This window comes from Alosa pseudoharengus, unplaced genomic scaffold, assembly GCF_046254945.1.
Source record: "Alosa pseudoharengus isolate Yale_2024_CS ecotype anadromous, Long Island Sound unplaced genomic scaffold, YU_APseudo_1.1 YU_APseudo_1.1_scf_13, whole genome shotgun sequence".
In the NCBI taxonomy this organism is placed as follows: Eukaryota; Metazoa; Chordata; class Actinopteri; order Clupeiformes; family Clupeidae; genus Alosa; species Alosa pseudoharengus.
In genome coordinates, this window is record NW_027468598.1 from 8914645 (window position 1) to 8932472 (window position 17828).

The 17828-nt window shown below is 45.7% G+C and overlaps 1 protein-coding gene across 4 annotated transcripts in view; it reads right to left on the bottom strand.

The window, feature by feature from the left end:
* Positions 1–5274: 5274 nt before the first annotated feature.
* Positions 5275–17828, bottom strand: part of LOC143121579 (cholinesterase-like) — a 78427-nt gene continuing 65873 nt past the window's right edge. For 3 of the 4 annotated variants that reach the window (XM_076281992.1, XM_076281993.1, XM_076281995.1), the window contains 3 exons: positions 15100–16639; positions 14295–14452; positions 5275–5955 (listed from right to left, as the gene is read on the bottom strand). In XM_076281992.1, coding sequence (XP_076138107.1) covers positions 5843–5955; positions 14295–14452; positions 15100–16639 — 1811 coding nt within the window. In that variant the 3' untranslated portion in view covers positions 5275–5842. Of the gene's footprint in view, positions 5956–14294; positions 14453–15099; positions 16643–17828 lie in introns of all 4 variants that reach the window. The other variant, XM_076281996.1, reaches the window with a different exon arrangement.

Here is a 17828-nt window from a genome sequence, read left to right on the forward strand (position 1 = left end):
CAGTGATTCATTCATCAGTGTTTTTATTCCCCCTTTCCCTCTCTCTCTCTTCGCTTCATTTCCACATCTGTCCCTCCTTTGCATCTCATCACTAATGTATTCTTACAGCGTCTCCCACCTCTCCCTGTCCTCGTCTCACCTCCACACCACACGGGCCCTCTCAGCCCAAGCATCAGAGTTTGTCTCAGGACAGCTCTCCCTCCTCCTCCTCCTCCTCCTCGCACCACGCCTTCTGTTTCCTCCTCTTCCTCTCCTCTCCTCTCCTTCGCTCCGCAGATGTCGAGAGACCCATCTACTTAGCATTCCAACTGGGCCGAGCTCTTTCAAAATAAAAGCGGAGGACCTTTCAGGTCTGAGGACAATTTCCATTACGTCAAATCAAATTAAAAATAGCGGAGCGATCTTAATTTTTTTATTTTATTTTTATCATGGCAGCCCTCTCTGGCATGGTCCTCCACTCTCGTTCCCCTGGACGTGACGCGGAGGCAGGCCTTCAAGTCCCGGGGTCACTTTGACTCATCCGTGATCTGCTGAGAGAGTGCGTATGTGCGTTATATGAACGGTTAGACATTAGCGTGTGATTCACGGGCATGGGCCGTGGGAGAAATGGAAATATAGACGCTTTTTGAACTCTCAGAAAGAGAGCGATCGTGCGTTGACAATCATCCACATGGCTCATGTTTGTTTGTGTGTGTGTGTGTGTGTGTGTGTGTGTGTGTGTGTGTGTGTGTGTGTTTACCTCACTGTCATCCCCAGTATGTCTGCTCACAAACACTTGGTTTAGTTGTCCAATAATGTTTGCTGCAGTAGCATACATATAAACAAACATGAACAATGATGTCAAACTGTACCTTACGTAATAATTTGTGGGACCAATACGCCTCTGTCTGTTAGTGAGTCTTGCTGAATTAACCTTTCACTTGATTTAATCTCGCTTGCTCTTACTCACTTTCTAATTGTATCATTGGAGCCAGATGTTTACTCTCATTTCTGCTACTTCCTCTTCTGATCTTGCATCATGCCCCTATTGGCCTTGTCAGCCATCTTATGGAGCATATTGTAGTCCCTGGTAGATGAACACCAAAAATACTGCAGCCTGGCAGTCTCTGACAGAACCACCCCTAAACATGGTATCAGATATCAAGTATAACCAATTCATAAAAACTGACAAGGATGGCATATTTTACAGACATATCTTAACATACATATTGAATGAATATTTACATAATGTATAGGTATTATCTGTGCCATGATCGTAAGGCGGTTATGACTGGCCTGAACTTACTCAGGCACTTTAACCAAAGCACTTCTGTGTCTGGGAGGCCCAGAGTGCCCGGGGCTCAAATGCTACTTTGCTTTGGTGTCTGGACCCTGGTCAGGACAGCTGGTGCAAATGTGTCTCAGCTGTCCATGCACCAGGTCCTGGGAGAGGTAACAGGGTTCACATGGATGCACCAAGCCTGTGTCCCAGGACAACACGCTCAAAGGCCATATATGGATATGAGAGAGAGATCCATTGCTATTAGTCATCTTGATGCACACAGCCTAAATCCTGCTGTAAGGCAACGCTCACACACCCTCTGCTTCACATGCATTCAGTCTGCTGTGTATACATTAACATGAATCTCAATCTATCTCACCTACTTCAGAACAGTCCCAGTGTACACAAAGTCAGACATGCTTGTACAGTGTCTTAAAATAACACCGACCCCCCCCCCCCCTCATATATGTCAGGGTTAGAAACAGCAGCCATAACAGAGTTGAAGACAAGGAGTACACCTCTTGCCTTCTTGACTGTGCTATTCTAGTTCCCACACATCCACCTTGGCCTACTTTACCTTTGCAAGCTCTCATCAGAACAGTTATCTCTTTTGCAGCCTTCTACTCTGTGGGAACAGAAGAGAGAACGACAGAGGCGCTGAAATGGGGGGGGGGGGCATTAATATGGGCAGAGAGCAGAGCGGGGGAATGCAACAAAACAAGATGCATGTGTTGTATGAATACATTAACGAGATGCACTCACTCAGTACTCTGGATGCTGAGAAGAAAGAAGTTGCCGTCTGATGGCAGAAATAAATATGTTCAAATATAGTGCCTTTCGTGGTTGTTCCTTGAGTGTGTCTTTCTCGACTAATTAATGCCAAGGAATCAGACGGCACCTCAATGCTAGTGATTTTCTTTCACACCCCCTCACTAAACTCGTGGCTTCTTGCTTGGATGGCATGCCTCTGTTTCCGCCTCTGGCATCAGGACTCTGGTGCCACCTGCCTCTGTCTTCCCTCTTTCCTCCCGTTAGTTCATTAGACTGACAGACTCCAAGGACTCCATGGAAGAGGCATGCTTTACAAGATACAGGCCTCGTGAGATCAAATATTCTACCTATGTTTTGTTTCTGACTTTCAAGTGAGTCTTCTGTAAGGAGACAATAGCAAGACAGACACACTCTTAAGGGGTTTATCAAGTAAACATCACAATAAATACAATTTGTTCATAATCATCACAATAAGTACCTTCTGAAACAAAGGGACTGAGGAGAACTGAGAAGGACCTCATGAATAAAAATAGAGACAAAAAGAGGTTGGCCTAAATCCACTTCAACTTTAGATAGCAATTAATTCCATAATTAGAATCATTGCTTTTTTTAATTGGACATTACGCCAACAGAGAGCAACAGTAGCAAGTTAAGAAATTCAATGATGCAGGCTAGGACTGAACATGGGAATAGACTCTATCTATCTCTCTCTCTCTCTCTCTCACACACACACACACACAGAAAGAGAGAGAGAGAGGCTCCATATTCCCTAATGATGGGTACTGGGCCTCAGATGTAGAAAAACATGCCAGTAAGACAAATCGAGATTGGGTGAATGGACCTCTAGACCTCAAAGGGAAACTAAACATAATGAGGTATTAAGTAAACACTGTCAAAATGTTCCTGGCAACTGTTAAGTGTATTGCAACAGTCTAGTGTCCAATTATAGATGAAGTCAACAGGCTTTAAATATCTGTGCGGAGACCGCAGAACATGTGCCAAAGTAACAGAGGAAGAATAGTATATGACCAGACAAAACTGGAATCAACGCTGCTATGCTGTAGAGGAGGATCTAGCTCTCTACTTCTGTCCTCCACTCAGTCCATGTACCTTGTGTGCTTTCTGTTTGTGCAACTTTGCCTATCCACCTTGTGTGCTTTGGTTATATCATTCATGTATCTATGCAAAACTGTGAAATGTCTTTGTGTGTTTATACACATTTCATTTATTATTATTATTATTATTATTATTATTATTATTATTATTATTATTATTATTATAGGGTGTGTACAGAAGTGTATGCATACTACTGATATAATGGGGGTTATGTTTTATATATTAACTTCAATGAACTGACAAACTTACAGACTAACTTTCCGAACAACAGCGTAGCTCAATACTGAGCAAAGTTAAATGTTCCCCTATTAGCATAGATCCCCATCATTCTGTCTGCTCTGGACATTTGGAGAGACCTTCCGTATGTCCTTATCCTTTCAGGATATGCCAAACATTTTCATAAACAATGACTAGACATTGTCACAGACAGTAAGGGCAGAGTGATGTGATTCCTTTTTTTACCCTTCTGAGGGTGAAAGCCAGAAGCCATCTTCCACAAATCGCTTTTAAAAGGTCAGACAAGAAGCTTTCCTAAATGATTAGCGTACAAATGAACATCTATGGCATTTAAGGGCCCGACTCCATCTGTTCCATGAATAAATCCACAGCTCCTAACACCAAATGCTCCTCTGCATATTTCCTTTATTAGATGCTGGGGGATATCACAAGGCAAATGATAGGGCTTATAACAAGGACACCAGTTGCATAAAAGACCATTCGATCCATTTGGGCATTTAGTTAAGTTTACTTTTTTTCACTTGCACAAGATAAGTAATATCTGATGACCTGACCTTTGCAGTATCAAACAGCAAGCCCTCTGTTGTATTTATGAGTTAAACAGTTCATTGGATTAAAGCAATATCTTGACTTTCAGAAATTGTAGATGCACCAGTGTGCAAAAATGTATTTTTAAAGTTTGGGGACAAAAGTGGTGAGGCACTGCTATACTTTTATCAGATGTGCCCTTTTTTGCGAAAGTTAAAAGGTCACTGATATCGTTATGGATGATTATATCTCAGTATTGCAAAATGGAAAGAAAAATCGGCACAGACATTATAGTAAATCATTCAAACTAAAAATTCAAGCTGAAAAGTGAACAAAACCAAAAAAAGGCAATTAAAATAGATAAATACACTATTCTTGACTTAAAAAAAGTGCACACTGATATTACAAAACATCTCATTCTAACAGAACCAGGGAAAAATACATAGTTGCATTTGATGAATGGACAATAAAAAACAAGATCAGCACTTCGGTTCCAAGGAGCAGGCTTGGGGGATAAGGTGTTTGCTTTATCACCTGTCCAGGTGGGATGTGCCACAATGTGTTGCTTCAATCAAATATCTATAGTATAGTGGACAATGTGCAAAATATACTGTAAGTAATGTCTTGCCACACTTGGTATGAACCTAATGTGTCTTATGTGAGTTTAGCTATGGGCTTGCCTTGCACTGATTATTAATGTATACATGGCAGGCCTCTATGAGTTAGAAATAATGATAAACCTCAAACTAAGAATGTCTTGGTCTTGTGCTCCATATATTGAATAATACAAATGTAAAATTTCAAGTCTGAATACGGTAGATAAAAGATAGACATGAGGCTGATTATTTATTTTATACAATATAACATGTATACATACAAGATGAATCAATACATCCTGTATGTATAGCAATTATGTACATTTTATATATTCTGAAGATATGTTAAGGGCCTTTGCTTAAGGTAGGCACGTACTGCAGAAGCCAAACATGATGACATTTTGGCTTCAGAGCATTGCCGTTTTATAGCTTTCGTAAGTGGCCTTAATAAATTCTGAAGCACCCATAGATGCCAGGAAGATGCCGCTAGCTGCCTTGTGCTCTTCAGAGATGGTAAATGGCACACACAGACAATGCATACCAACATCCCCTTCTAAACCATCAGTAATTAATTCCTCTTTCAGACAATATGAGTGATTGGTCAAATGTCACTGAGATGACATTTATTCCCGGCCAATTCAACCACCTGTTGACACCAAACATTCCTTCCTTCTTTCCCGTCTGAATCACAAGACGAGAAGGGTTCCTATTGTGGTAAAAATAAAGTATTAATCCACAAAGAGGCAAAAAGTAACGCACAGACTGTACGGTAGTGTGTAAAGCTTTATTCATGACACCGGAGACAGATTACAAACACACAAGCATCCTAGGCAAGCATGAGAGCAACAAGTCTGTCTTAGACAAAGTCTTACCATTATTTATAGGACTAAGCAGGGTATTCTTGATGGGTTACATACAAGGAAAGTAAAATAGAACTGTCATGATAAGGAAATTTAATTATAAGAAAGCTGTTGTTACTCCAGACTCCCTAAGGCAGTTGACCTCTGAGGTCATGGCTAAGAGAAAACCAAAATAACTGAGATCATCCTTGTAATGTCTACATTTCATTAAAGTGTAGCCAATTGGACAACAACCACCCCAGTAGACATTTAAAGTGTTGTCTAATTACTGGTAATTTCCCCACACTATCAAACAGAAACCCACAGCTGGTCTGGAAAGGATCTTTTTACACAGAATAGCATTGAACATGACAATTATGTTTAGGATAATCAAAATACTCCTATTTATCATGTTGTGTGTAGTCTTTCTACTTTAACAAGTGTATTAAGTGCACTGGCTGGTACCTGTGGAAAAAAATCCCCTAACCAAAGTGCTAATTTTTGAAATCACACTGTTGATCTTTGCTGATTTTCCTCCAGTCCAGCATGTAAGAGAGCCAGCGGTGGAACTGGGTCTTCCACTGGGATTCCACTTCATCAATGCCCGCTGAGAGAAGGTGGTTGGTTCAAGAGGGGGCAGAGAGAGAGAGAGAGAGAGAGAGAGAGAGAGAGAGATGGGAAAGACATTGAAAAGGTTTTTGAGAGCTATGGTAGACCCAAACATTCATATGGATTAAGGAGGAAACATGCAGACCTAGCCAGTATGAAACATGCAGACGCATGGAGAAGACACCCCCAGACCACCAGACTGATAATAACAGACCATCTGTATGCTGCCTCGTCTTCCTTCTTGCCATAACATGTGATATTTATAACCTTCCTGCATGCAGTATTGACCAACGCAAGTCCCTATTCACCCATATCATACATTGACTCCATTTCTCAAGGTTAAGGCTGCTATATTAGCTTTACAGCCTTGGCTATAAACAAGTTAACAATTCAAAGAACACTTTGTGAATAGAAGCAAATTCTAGCCCTTTTCAAATCACTGGATATTGTGTTTTTTTATGGAATAAATCTCTCAATGGGATGTTAAATTGTGTCTTTGAGTCTCATGCATGGTCACAGTGTAGGAGTCAGTTCAAAGGCCACATATTCCTTTCTGAGGCTTCGACTATATTTAGGTGTAAAAATGGCAATACTATTTTTTCCGGTGCCCATGCTTGGCCCATATTCTTCAGGAAAGGGGTTACACTGGGAGGAAATTAGACATGGTCTTTGTGCTTATGGGGTTAATGTGAGCGCCTGAGAGTGAAAGATTATCCTAACTGTATGAACCCCGCTGAGCATCAGAGAAACAACTTCTATGTTTGCAAGTGCTGGTATCAAAGGCAGCTGTCATTCATTTCACCCCTGCAGAATACATTAGTGTCAGACAGCTTATGTGATATACAGTATGTTAACATCATATGCGGATTTCAGAGTAAATTGTCAAATTTCATTTTTGTGAAGTAAATTCAGCTAGACAAAACTATTAGTTTTGGGATAATAATGTCCACTTTGTCAGCTCGGTCAGACTGGTTTGACAGTCCCTCAATCCCTCAGATCATCCCATTAAGGCACATTATGGGTGGTTTAATCTATACACCCTTTACATCTGTACATAATCTCCATACTAACTACCTCATCTGGTATAAGGCAGTTAGTATGGTCCTGTGCAACAGAATGATTTCCTATCAGACTGACAGGTTGATGGATGGATGCTGCGTTGAGAGCATGTGCATGCTGAGCCACAGAGAGACAGATGCATCATGGCATATGCTATGCATAGAAATATAGGGAATATCAGGGCATGAAATTATACAGTACAAACATGTCACAGTCACACCAGGTTCTGTTCCAGCCACACCCACTGCTCACTCTCCTGAAGCTCCCCTCACTCATTCACACTCTCCAGTTTACTAATGACCTGCACCTGTTCCCAATCAGCCTCACTCCCTACTTAAACCCCAGTCTCCCCTCAGTCTTTGTCTGGCCTCATCAGAGATGACACCAAGGTGCTATCCGCCAGCCTGACTCACACAAGGAGTACTCATCCTGGATTCCCCTCGCCTGTTCCAGCGTCCTCCTGGTCAGACCCCTCGAGTCACCTCCGGAGTTGGATCTAGTTAAGTTGATCTTCTGTGTTTTGGGACTTTTACTGAAGTTTACTGATCTTCTGTGTTTTGGACCCTCCTTGGCCTACTGTTTCCAGTGGAGCTTCTGTTTAGTACTGGCCTGGGTTTGACAACCCACTTCTGGTTTTGCTTTGAAATAAAGACTATCTTGTTTGAACTCTACCTCCCTGTCCTGAGTCTGTGGGCCGTGACAGAAGGCCAGACCCGGCAATGGAGCCTAGATCCAATCAACCTGGCGACCACTTCCAGGAACTGGTTAATGAGCTTCGCCAGGCACTGACTACCGCGACAGCGGCAATTCCGGCGCCAGCACCTCCTCCGCCGTTGAACCCGTCCAGTCCTGTGGTTAGTCCTACAGCCTGGATCACCTGAGGCGTGTAAAGGCTTCCTCCTGCAATGCTCCCTGACCCTGGAGATGCAACCCCACAGGTTCCCTACAGAGCGATCCCGCATTGCATACATCATTTCCCTACTCTCTGGACGTGCTCTACAATGGGCAGAAGGCGTCTGGAGTGTAGGTGGACCCATCACCGAATCAGTGGATGCCTTTGTGGCCCATTTCAAACAGGTGTTTGACCTTCCTGAGGGAGACTCTTCCATCCAAGCGGAGCTGCATGCCCTGAGGTAGGGACGAAGGTCCATTTCAGATTACACCCTCCGCTTCGTACCCTTGCCACTGCCAGCGGCTGGAATGAGGCAGCCCTCCTCACTGCATTCCGACAGGGGTTAGAACCCACTCTACGGCTCCAACTGTCATCCTATGACAATGCCATTGGCTTGGAAAGATTCATCCAGCTCCATTCCACCTCTTTATCAGTCCACGTTCCCTGTGCCGGGGAAGAGGCAGTAGGGGCCACAGAAGAACCAATGCAGGTGGACACCATGCGGCTCACTCCATCAGAGAGACGCAGATGTCTGACTCAGGGGTTGTGCCTATATTGTGGTAACTCAGGCCACCTCATCGCCCAATGCCCCACACGCCCGCCTCGACCGATGGTGAGTGCAGTCCGTACTCCCAGTGTTCATCTAAAGCCTTTAGTCACGCCTGTCATCCTTGCTCCTACATGGCTTCTGCTCTCATTGACTCAGGCTCCGCAGCGAATTTCATCTCGGGCTCCCTCTGCCACCACCTCCAACTCCCGCGGATTCGCTGCGTCCCTGCCTTCCACGTCCACTCCATAGTAGGTAAGCCCCTAGCCCGCAAGCGGGTCCAATATCAAACAAAGAACCTAGATATGCGGGTGGGAAGTCTTCATGTGGAATCCATCACATTCTTCATACTCGAAGAGTCCACTGCAGAGGTAATCCTGGGGCGCCCATGATTCAGCATTCCCCTACAATCTCCTGGTCTACTGGGGAGATCCTTCAGTGGAGCAAAAACTGTCAAGTTTCCTGTTTCCCACAACTCCACGTTCTCACAGCCAACGCCCAACTCTTCCGGTGAACACCACATCCATTGAAAGTCCAGAGCAGTCGTCCGGTCACCATCCCACCAGCCTACACCTCTTTCAGTGATGTCTTCTGTCCAAAACGAGCAGCCCAGCTACCTCCACATTGACCCTGGGACTGTGCAATAGACCTGCTACCCGGGCACCCTCTGCCTCGGGGGAAGGTCTACCCTTTGTCCTTGCCAGAACAGGAAGCAATGAATGCGTATGTCGAAGCCCTCAAGCTAGGGTATATCCTGCCCTCCAAGTCTCCAGCTGCTTCTCCATTTTTCTTTGTGGCCAAGAAGGATGGAGGTCTCGATTACCGTGCCCTCAATAAAATCACTGTCAAATTCCGTTACCACCTGCCTCTTGTGCCCGCAGCTCTGGAACAGCTGCGTGGAGCTACGCTGTTTACCAAACTTGACCTCCGAAGTGCCTACAACTTGGTGTGCATTCGCCGTGGTGACGAGTGGAAGACAGCCTTCGTCACCCCTACTGGTCATTACGAGTATCTCGTAATCAAGCCTTGTCGAACTCACCATCCGTGTTCCAAGGTTTCATGAATTAAATATTCCAAGATTACCTTAATAAATTTGTTATTATCTACATTGATGACATCCTGATCTATTCCCCTAATCTCAATGACCACACCCAGCACGTCTCCTTGGTCCTGTCTTGACTGCGTGAATTCCAGCTCTTTCTCAAAGCAGAGAAGTGCACCTTCCACCCACCCACCGTCCAATTCCTAGGTTACAACATCTGCTCCCAGGGAGTTAGCAGGGATGACAGGAAGGTACAGGCTGTACTTTCCTGGGCAGCTCCACACTCTATAAAGGAACTTTAGCGCTTTCTGGGCTTTGCCAACTTTTACCGCAGATTCATACAGAACTAGCCAGATCTCTGCTCCCCTAACTACTCTGCTCTGAGAAAAATCAAAGACCCCTTCCTGGAGCTCAGAGGCTTCCCAGGCATTTCGGGAACTCAAGGAGGCCTTCACCTCAGCCCCTGTCCTCCGTCACCCTGACCCCAGCAAGGAGTTTGTCGTCGAGGTCAACGCTTCCACCACAGGCGTCGGAGCGGTGTTGTCCCAATACCATGGTAACCCTCCTCGTCTTCATCCGTGTGCTTACTACTCCAGGAAGCTGAGCCCTGCAGAGCACAATTATGACATCGGTAACAGAGAGTTGCTTGCTATCAAGTTAGCCCTGGAGGAGTGGTGTCACTGGCTGGAGGGAGCCAATCATCCGTTTTTAGTCTTAACTGATCACAAGAATCTCCAGTACCTCCGCGAAGCAAAACGACTCAACCCTCGCCAAGCCAGGTGGGCTCTTTTCTTTACACGTTTAACATTTACTATCAGTTACCGACCAGGCTCACATAACTGTCGAGCAGATGCCCTGTCTCGCATATATTGCCCTGAGCACAAGCCTGAACAGCCTGAGCCTATCCTACCAGCTGGCGTGGTGGTCCCATCCAGTGGACCTTAGATGAGCAGATTGCCGCAGCTATGGAGACTGAGCCTGTGCCACCTAACAAGCCAGACAATCGCACCTATGTGCCTCGTAGTCTCCGAACTCACCTCCTCACCATGGCACACTCCTCACCCAGCACCGGACACCCTGGGGTCATGGCCACCTTCTCACTACTTCAGGAGCGGTACTGGTGGCCGGGCATGGTGAGATGTCCGTAGGTACGTAGCTGGTTGTGTGGATTGCGCCATGGCCAAAACCCCTTGTCACCCGCCTGCAAGGAAGCTTTTGCCTCTGCCCGTTCCGAAGAGACCATGGTCACATCTCGGAGTCGACTTTGCCACCGATTTTTTTTTTTTATTTTTTTTCCCCATCTGAGGGCCACACCTGCATCCTTGTCATTGTGGACCGTTTTTCCAAGGCCTGCAAACTGATTCCCCTGAAGGGTCTCCCGACGGCCGCAGAGACTGCTGAAGCACTGTTCACGCACGTATTCAGAAACTTTGGAATCCCTGAAGATGTAGTGTCGGATAGGGGACCACAATTCATTTCACGATTCTGGCGGGCCTTCCTCTGGCTGATGGGGGTGAAGGTGAGTCTTACTTCGGGATACCACCCCCAAACCAATGGTCAGACAGAGCGAAGGATCCAAGAAATTAGCCGCTTCCTGCGGACCTATTGCCATGGTCACCAGAACACTTGGAGCCGTTACCTACCCTGGGCAGAGTATGCACAGAACTCTCTACACCAGCCCTCCACCGGCCTGACCCCTTTTCAGTGCATACTTGGTTACCAACCACCACTATTCCCCTGGTCAGGGGAACCCTCTGATGTCCCAGCAGTGGACACCTGGTTCCGTGAAAGTGAGAAGGTCTGGGGCGAAGCTCACAGCCACCTCCAGCGAGCCATTCGCCGCCAGAGTCGCCATGCCGATGCCCGACGGTCCTCCACACCGGGGTACAGGGTTGGACAGAAGGTCTGGCTCTCCACCCGGGACATCCGGATGAGACTTCCCAGCAAAAAGCTAAGCCCCAAATACATTGGTCCCTTCACTATCACTCACCAGATAAACCCAGTCACATACCACCTCCAGCTCCCCCCTGACTACAACATCCACCCCACCTTCCATGTGTCACTTCTTCTAAAGCCTTACCATTCACCTCACTCTCCTTCCTCCACAGAACCTGGTGCTGCAGTGGAACCCCCCTTGCCGCTCCTCCTGGCTGGGGGTCCCATCTATGCCATTAAGGACATCCTTAACTCCCGGCGCCGCAGAGGTCAACTGGAGTATCTGGTCGACTGGGAGGGCTCCGGCCCTGAAGATCGCTCCTGGGTCAACCGTGACGACATCCTGGACCCCTCCATGCTCACCAAGTTCCATCGCACACATCCCAGTCGACCGGCCCCTCGTGGCCGAGGGCGACCTCGGCGTCGGGCCCCTCGTCCTTGGATGCGGCCCTTGGGGGGGGAAGGGGGTGTAATGTTTTCAGTGGAGCATCTGTTTGTTACTGGCCTGGGTTTGACAACCCACTTCTGGTTTTCCTTTGAAATAAAGACTATCTTGTTTGAACTCTACCTCCCTGTCCTGAGTCTGTGTTGGTGGGAGGTACAAGGAAAAATCAGCACATTTAGGCGCAAATACTGTTATGAAGAGTAAATGACCCTACTTAAAATAGCAACTCTTCATATGGCACTAAAAGCAATCAATCTCATGGTAAGTAATTCTTTATTTTCAGACATACAGTATTACAAAACATATCCAGGACTTATATATAGATGCTGAAGATGAACTAGAAACAGATTTTTGATTCCTTTTGGTTTCATTGTTGCACTCTATTGTTTGGCTTTTTGTTTTGCTGGAGCCAGTGGCTTTGCTCAGATAACACTGACAGTCCTTTTGAATGTGTAATCCCCAGGGAGCAGGCTTCGGAGGATTGCAGAAGAGACAGACCAAGAGAGGGGACAAACAGGCAGATTGACCATTGATGGGGAAAATGCTGTTTGTGTGGGTGTGTGTTTGCTTGTGTGTTTCACAAGTCGTGTGCACCTCTGATTACAAAACTGGGAACTCGACCGCTATTCCCTATCCTACTGCACATCTGACAGAAACCAAAGATTGTGGGAAATTAAATAAAAACAGTCACCTCCTACTCCAAAGAAAATGCGAAGGCCTCAAAACTTTGAGATTGAACTACCAGAGGGCACATGTACACAAGGACACATGACTTTATTTACATGTTATAAACAAAAGACCTAGCCTAGCCTAGACCATAGCACACACACACATTATTTATGCAAAAAATGTGCAAGCCAACTCATCTTTCTTGCCAAGGGGGTTATTATTTACCAGGAAATGCAGCCATGTTGGTAAAATGATGCAATGTTTTCACAAATTACCTTTCAAACCTGTGCATAAATTAAGTAACAATGCGGATCACCCCTATGCTGCCTTTATCTCCCCTCACTTCCTTTTAACTGAACAGCAGAAACACGAGGAGCCTGACCTGACATCTCCTTTGAAAAGCCAAAAATATGCCAAAAACTCAGAACATACAGTATACAGTATATTTATTACAAAACAACAACAAAAAGAGAAATGAGTCATCCTGTAGCTGTGCTGAAAACAGCTCAGGTCAAGGATCATGTCGGCATAATTAGCAGCATGAAGAGGAGTTGAAGCGTTACTCAGATTTGAACCTCCCATCTGAGTGAAACACAGATTGACCCTGATCCCACTCAAAGAGCTTCCAGCTTGGCCCAGCACAGCACCGCACCCACCGCTCCCCACCCCATGCTGACGCAGGCACGGGAGTGCTCCCTTCATGCACAGCCACGCTCCCGACACACACACACACACATCCATGCACACAAACACAAGAAAAATGATGCTAAAAACCTACAGTTAAGCTTTAAGGTTGCAGGGACCCCCTGACTAATACAGCTGCGCAACTTACCCTGCCATAATGCAACCCATTTTATGACTAGGCTTTGTCAAGGTGGCTTACGCATAGAAAGTTTTGGTTCTATAGGTTATCTACGGAAGCCCAGAGGCTAAATTGTGCGCTCATTTTACAAAATCGTGCTCTCATTGGTCTTGCCATCCTCTCCCGGAACCAATGATGATGCATGGCGGCTTTTGGACGGCACTTTACAGATGGTCAGGTGAGGACCAGATGAGGCGAAACGGAACAGTAAAAAAAAGCACGAGAGGAGTCGGGAGCACGTTGGAGGGGGGTAGAAGCAGTGAAAGGAAAGACGAGAAATGAAGAAGTGAAGTTGAAGTTGAGGAAGAGAGGTAGAAGACAAAGCCTCGACACACGGGAGACGTTGCCTTTTGACCCATTAAGACCCCATGCGTCTTACAAGAGCTTCTACCTATAAGTCCGGATGCACCCTTAGAGTGTTTCTGATTCGGGTTGTCAGGTGGTTTTCAGAAAATGCTTAGGGATTTAGGGTTTTAGCTTAATGCTTAGAGTTTTAGCCTTTTTAATGGGCACTCTAGGTCTTAATGGGTTAAAGAAATGGGTTTAATGGGCACTCTAGGTCTTAATGGGTTAAAGAAAAAACAGGCTACAATGTTATATGCCTTGAAATAAAATCCTTTAATTATTCAGTTTAAAGAGCAGTTTAAAAGCAGTACAGCACATCATTATGATAGGCATTTTGTGTGCAACTGTAGACTTTACTGTACATTTATTTTTGCCTCACTGACAGCACTATGGAACTAAAAGGGGATAAGAGATGCAATGACAGTGAGCAGTGTAATAACCTGGTAAGAATGACTGAACGTGTGACCTCGGGGCTGTATGAGTCTGTTGAAAACACCTGTAGGAAGTGCGCTGGGTTAGGTGGTGCTTGGTGGACATTCACCTGTAGATCTCTGCAGTTTGGGTAGAAAACTGTCCCAGAACTTGCACTGCTGGGCCTTCATCTTCCTGTGTGTCTGTGGGGCATCTGCGTTGAGGGTCAGGTACTCCTGCTGCTCCGTGCTGAAGAGTGGCCACGCGGAGCCCTCCGTCCCCGGGTCCCTATCATCACAAGGAGCCATTTCACTTCAAGTATGATCCATGCATCTCTTGACCTCCACATGGCCTCTTCTGTCCACTAACGGATCAATCAGATTAATCATTCTGCCCACTGCACCGTATATTCACACCTGTCTATGTATATATACACTTGTCAATGTATGAATTGATCACTATTTAGAGAAATAATCTTCCCATGACTCAGACATTCTCTTTCCACTGTATACATACAACAAAAATGCCATTCCAGTGCTGGAAATACTGTAAGCTGACAGTGCTCCATGTAAACAGCCCCCTGAGACTGAGGTGTAAATGAGGTGTTAATTGAATAGCCTGTCCTCTTAAGCTTGTGGGAAGCTGGCTCAAGCTGTGTGTCACATTGCTATAAGACTACTATTTCAAAATCTCCCTGTTTATCTGGAGTCCATACATATTGACAAGCTGAAAGAGCATGCCATAAAGCTGTAAACAACACGTGCATATACAAAAAATTAATGTCAAAAATACAGTATGCATTTTTTGTTCTTATTGATCTTTGTTCACATTGTTGCCATGTTCATGTTACTTTAAAATGTCATCATTTTTGAACGTTCGAAACGCAAATACAAGAAATATAAACTATACTTTAATAATAGATTATTACTACCTACCCAGTCCTGGCAAAGTTGGCCCAGTGTCTCATGAACTTTCTGCTCATGTCCACCTCTTCTTTGGTGTAACCCAGGATTGCGTTAAGTGGCAGTCCAAAGACAAACTCAATGTCGTACCCATGCATGACTCCCATCCACTGAGGCCATGGGTTCACAGAAGAGCGGTGGTCAAAGAGGAACAGTCTAGCTTTGCCTCCATGAAGCACATAGTTGCGTGTGAATTTGAGTACGGGGCATTTTATGTAGTAATCCCCAGACAGACTGCTCAGGCCATCCCTGTTCTTTTGTCCGTCGTTCTCGTCCGTCCAGTCGGTGTACATGAAGGCGGCCGCCTGCTGGGACACCTCGCTGAACTCAGGCAGCGTCCTGGCCACACCCTGCTGGAACTGGTCTCTGCTGATGAGGCTCTCCCCTTCAAGGCTGAATCCTGGACTTCCGTAGAGAACGAAATATGAGCCCTCATCCTTGTTCAGCCCTAGCAGGATGTCTGTCTTCAGAAACTGTCCAGACTCCAACAGAACCACAGGCATGTCGGTCAGAAAGTTTCCATCCACCGTGGGGGCGAAAGGCAACGAAACCGTAGCATCGCATATCATAGAATAGCATGTAGAAACACTGGACTGGTGTTTTATTATCTCCTTGGGATCTGCATTCTGGAGACAAGCCTCTGTAACACTTATTGGAACGTCTCTGGGACAGTTCAGCAGATTGGCCAGGGCCAAGGAGTTGTTCTGGGCCTGTGGGGGAGGCAAGGCTGCCCATACGGCGTTGGGTGAGCCGCCCTGGAGGATGGCACGGGAGAAGAGGGCATGACTGCCCGTTGACAGAAGGTGGTAGCCCACAGATGCAGACCCGGCGCTTTCTCCAAACAGGGTCACAGAGGAGGCATTGCCTCCAAAAGCTGCAATGTTCTCCTTCACCCATAGCAAAGCATGCCTCTGGTCAAACAGCCCAGCATTCCCCCGGATGTCGCTGTCCGGTAGGGCCAAGAAGCCGAGGGCCCCGACTCTGTAGCTCATGGACACGACCACCACACCTTCTGAGTGGCTGAGGAAGCGTCCGTCATACAGGTCCAGGGAGGGAGTGCCAGACTGAAACCCACCCCCGTGTATCCACACCATCACTGGAGCTGGCTCTTGAGGCGTGGGTGAGGGAACCCACACATTTAAATACAAGCAGTCCTCGTTCTGTGGCGTGTTAGGGTTCCACATCTCTGCGCCGGAAAACCCTGGGAACATATTATCTAGGGGTTGGTAACAGGAGTTGGCAAATTGCGTAGCATCACGTATCCCTGTCCATGGCTTGGGATCCTGTGGTGGTCTGAAGCGGAGTTCACTGAGTGGAGGTTTGGCATAAGGTATCCCAAGGAAGGCAACAACTGACCCCAGTACATTTCCATTTGGAACGGGGAGTTGCACCCCTCGGACTTTGCCATACTTGGTGGAGGCGAAAAGCTCATCTCTTCCCTCTGAAAGGCAAAGCAGCTGGAGGAACAGCAGACCCAACATCAGCCTTAAGAGGAGGCACCCCATGGTGATAGCTGCTTCAGAATCAAAAAGACAAGTGGGTGTCAGTTCAGAGATTTTTTTTATATTAGTATCCATTAATTTATTTAATGTATATCATTATAAATTAAAGGAATTATCCGGAGTAAAATGCACTTTAGATCAATTTACGGATGATTGGGAGTACATACGTTGAGTTGACATCAAAATCATGTCATTTGGATGTGTTTTGAGAAAGTTCGATTTTACCGTTTTTAGTCAAAACTCGTTAGCCTGGAAGTGACTAGGGCAAGTCATTTCGCCGCTACAAAACGCTATTTTTATACCTCTTCTACAGTTCCAAACAACATTACACTTACGTGGTAGTGAGTAGAGGGTAGGGTTGCCACCTATGTCTGACAAAAATCCTGGACATTTTGACCATCCAATCGACCTTTTTGTTTGTAAGCAACGGCGCCTTTCGCACATCTAACCCAAGATAAAAACCGTCATTCTAAGTGACAATTGTATAGCTAAAATTAGTAAGAATGACAATTTCTAGTTATCTGTTTAGTTAATTGCTTTATTTAATAGCAGACCTTTACTATTTTGTTATATTTTCAACAGTTTTTAGTTGTGGACACCTGGGGGCAGTATTGAGAAAAAAGGGGGAATACATAATTAGGTTCTGCTTTTTTGCTTATGTGGAATAAACTTTCCTTTCTCTGTCTCTCCTTGTCCCACACACTCTCCGTCTCCACCTTACCATTTCTAATGAACCTCCACGGTGCGTGCCCCCACCACCACCACCCATGTTATGCTACGTCATTTTTGTAGAGCCAATAAGGCTGTGCATATGTTTATGGACGTAGGCACGCTTCAATTAAACTGAAATACACATTTTGCGCATCATGTACAAAAATCCGGGACATTCAGTGTCCAGGATTTTTATTTTTATTTTCCTGGACAGACCATTAAAATCCTGGACAATCAGGAAAATCCTGGACAGGTGGCAACCCTAGTAGAGGGTCCCTAAAGCCAAAACGAAGTATCCCGAGGTCTTTATGTGGTCGGATAGAGAGTCCAGAATGAATTTCATCAAGCCAGTACCTTTCCGGAAATGTTGCTGCTGCTGCAGCTGGCGTCTTTAGGGGAAAGTCAGTAGGAGTCGATTGCCGAGTGTGGAGTAACACGCTCTGGAAATTCACAATTTCGTTGCCGTTTTTTTAAAAGAAAAAATGTTTT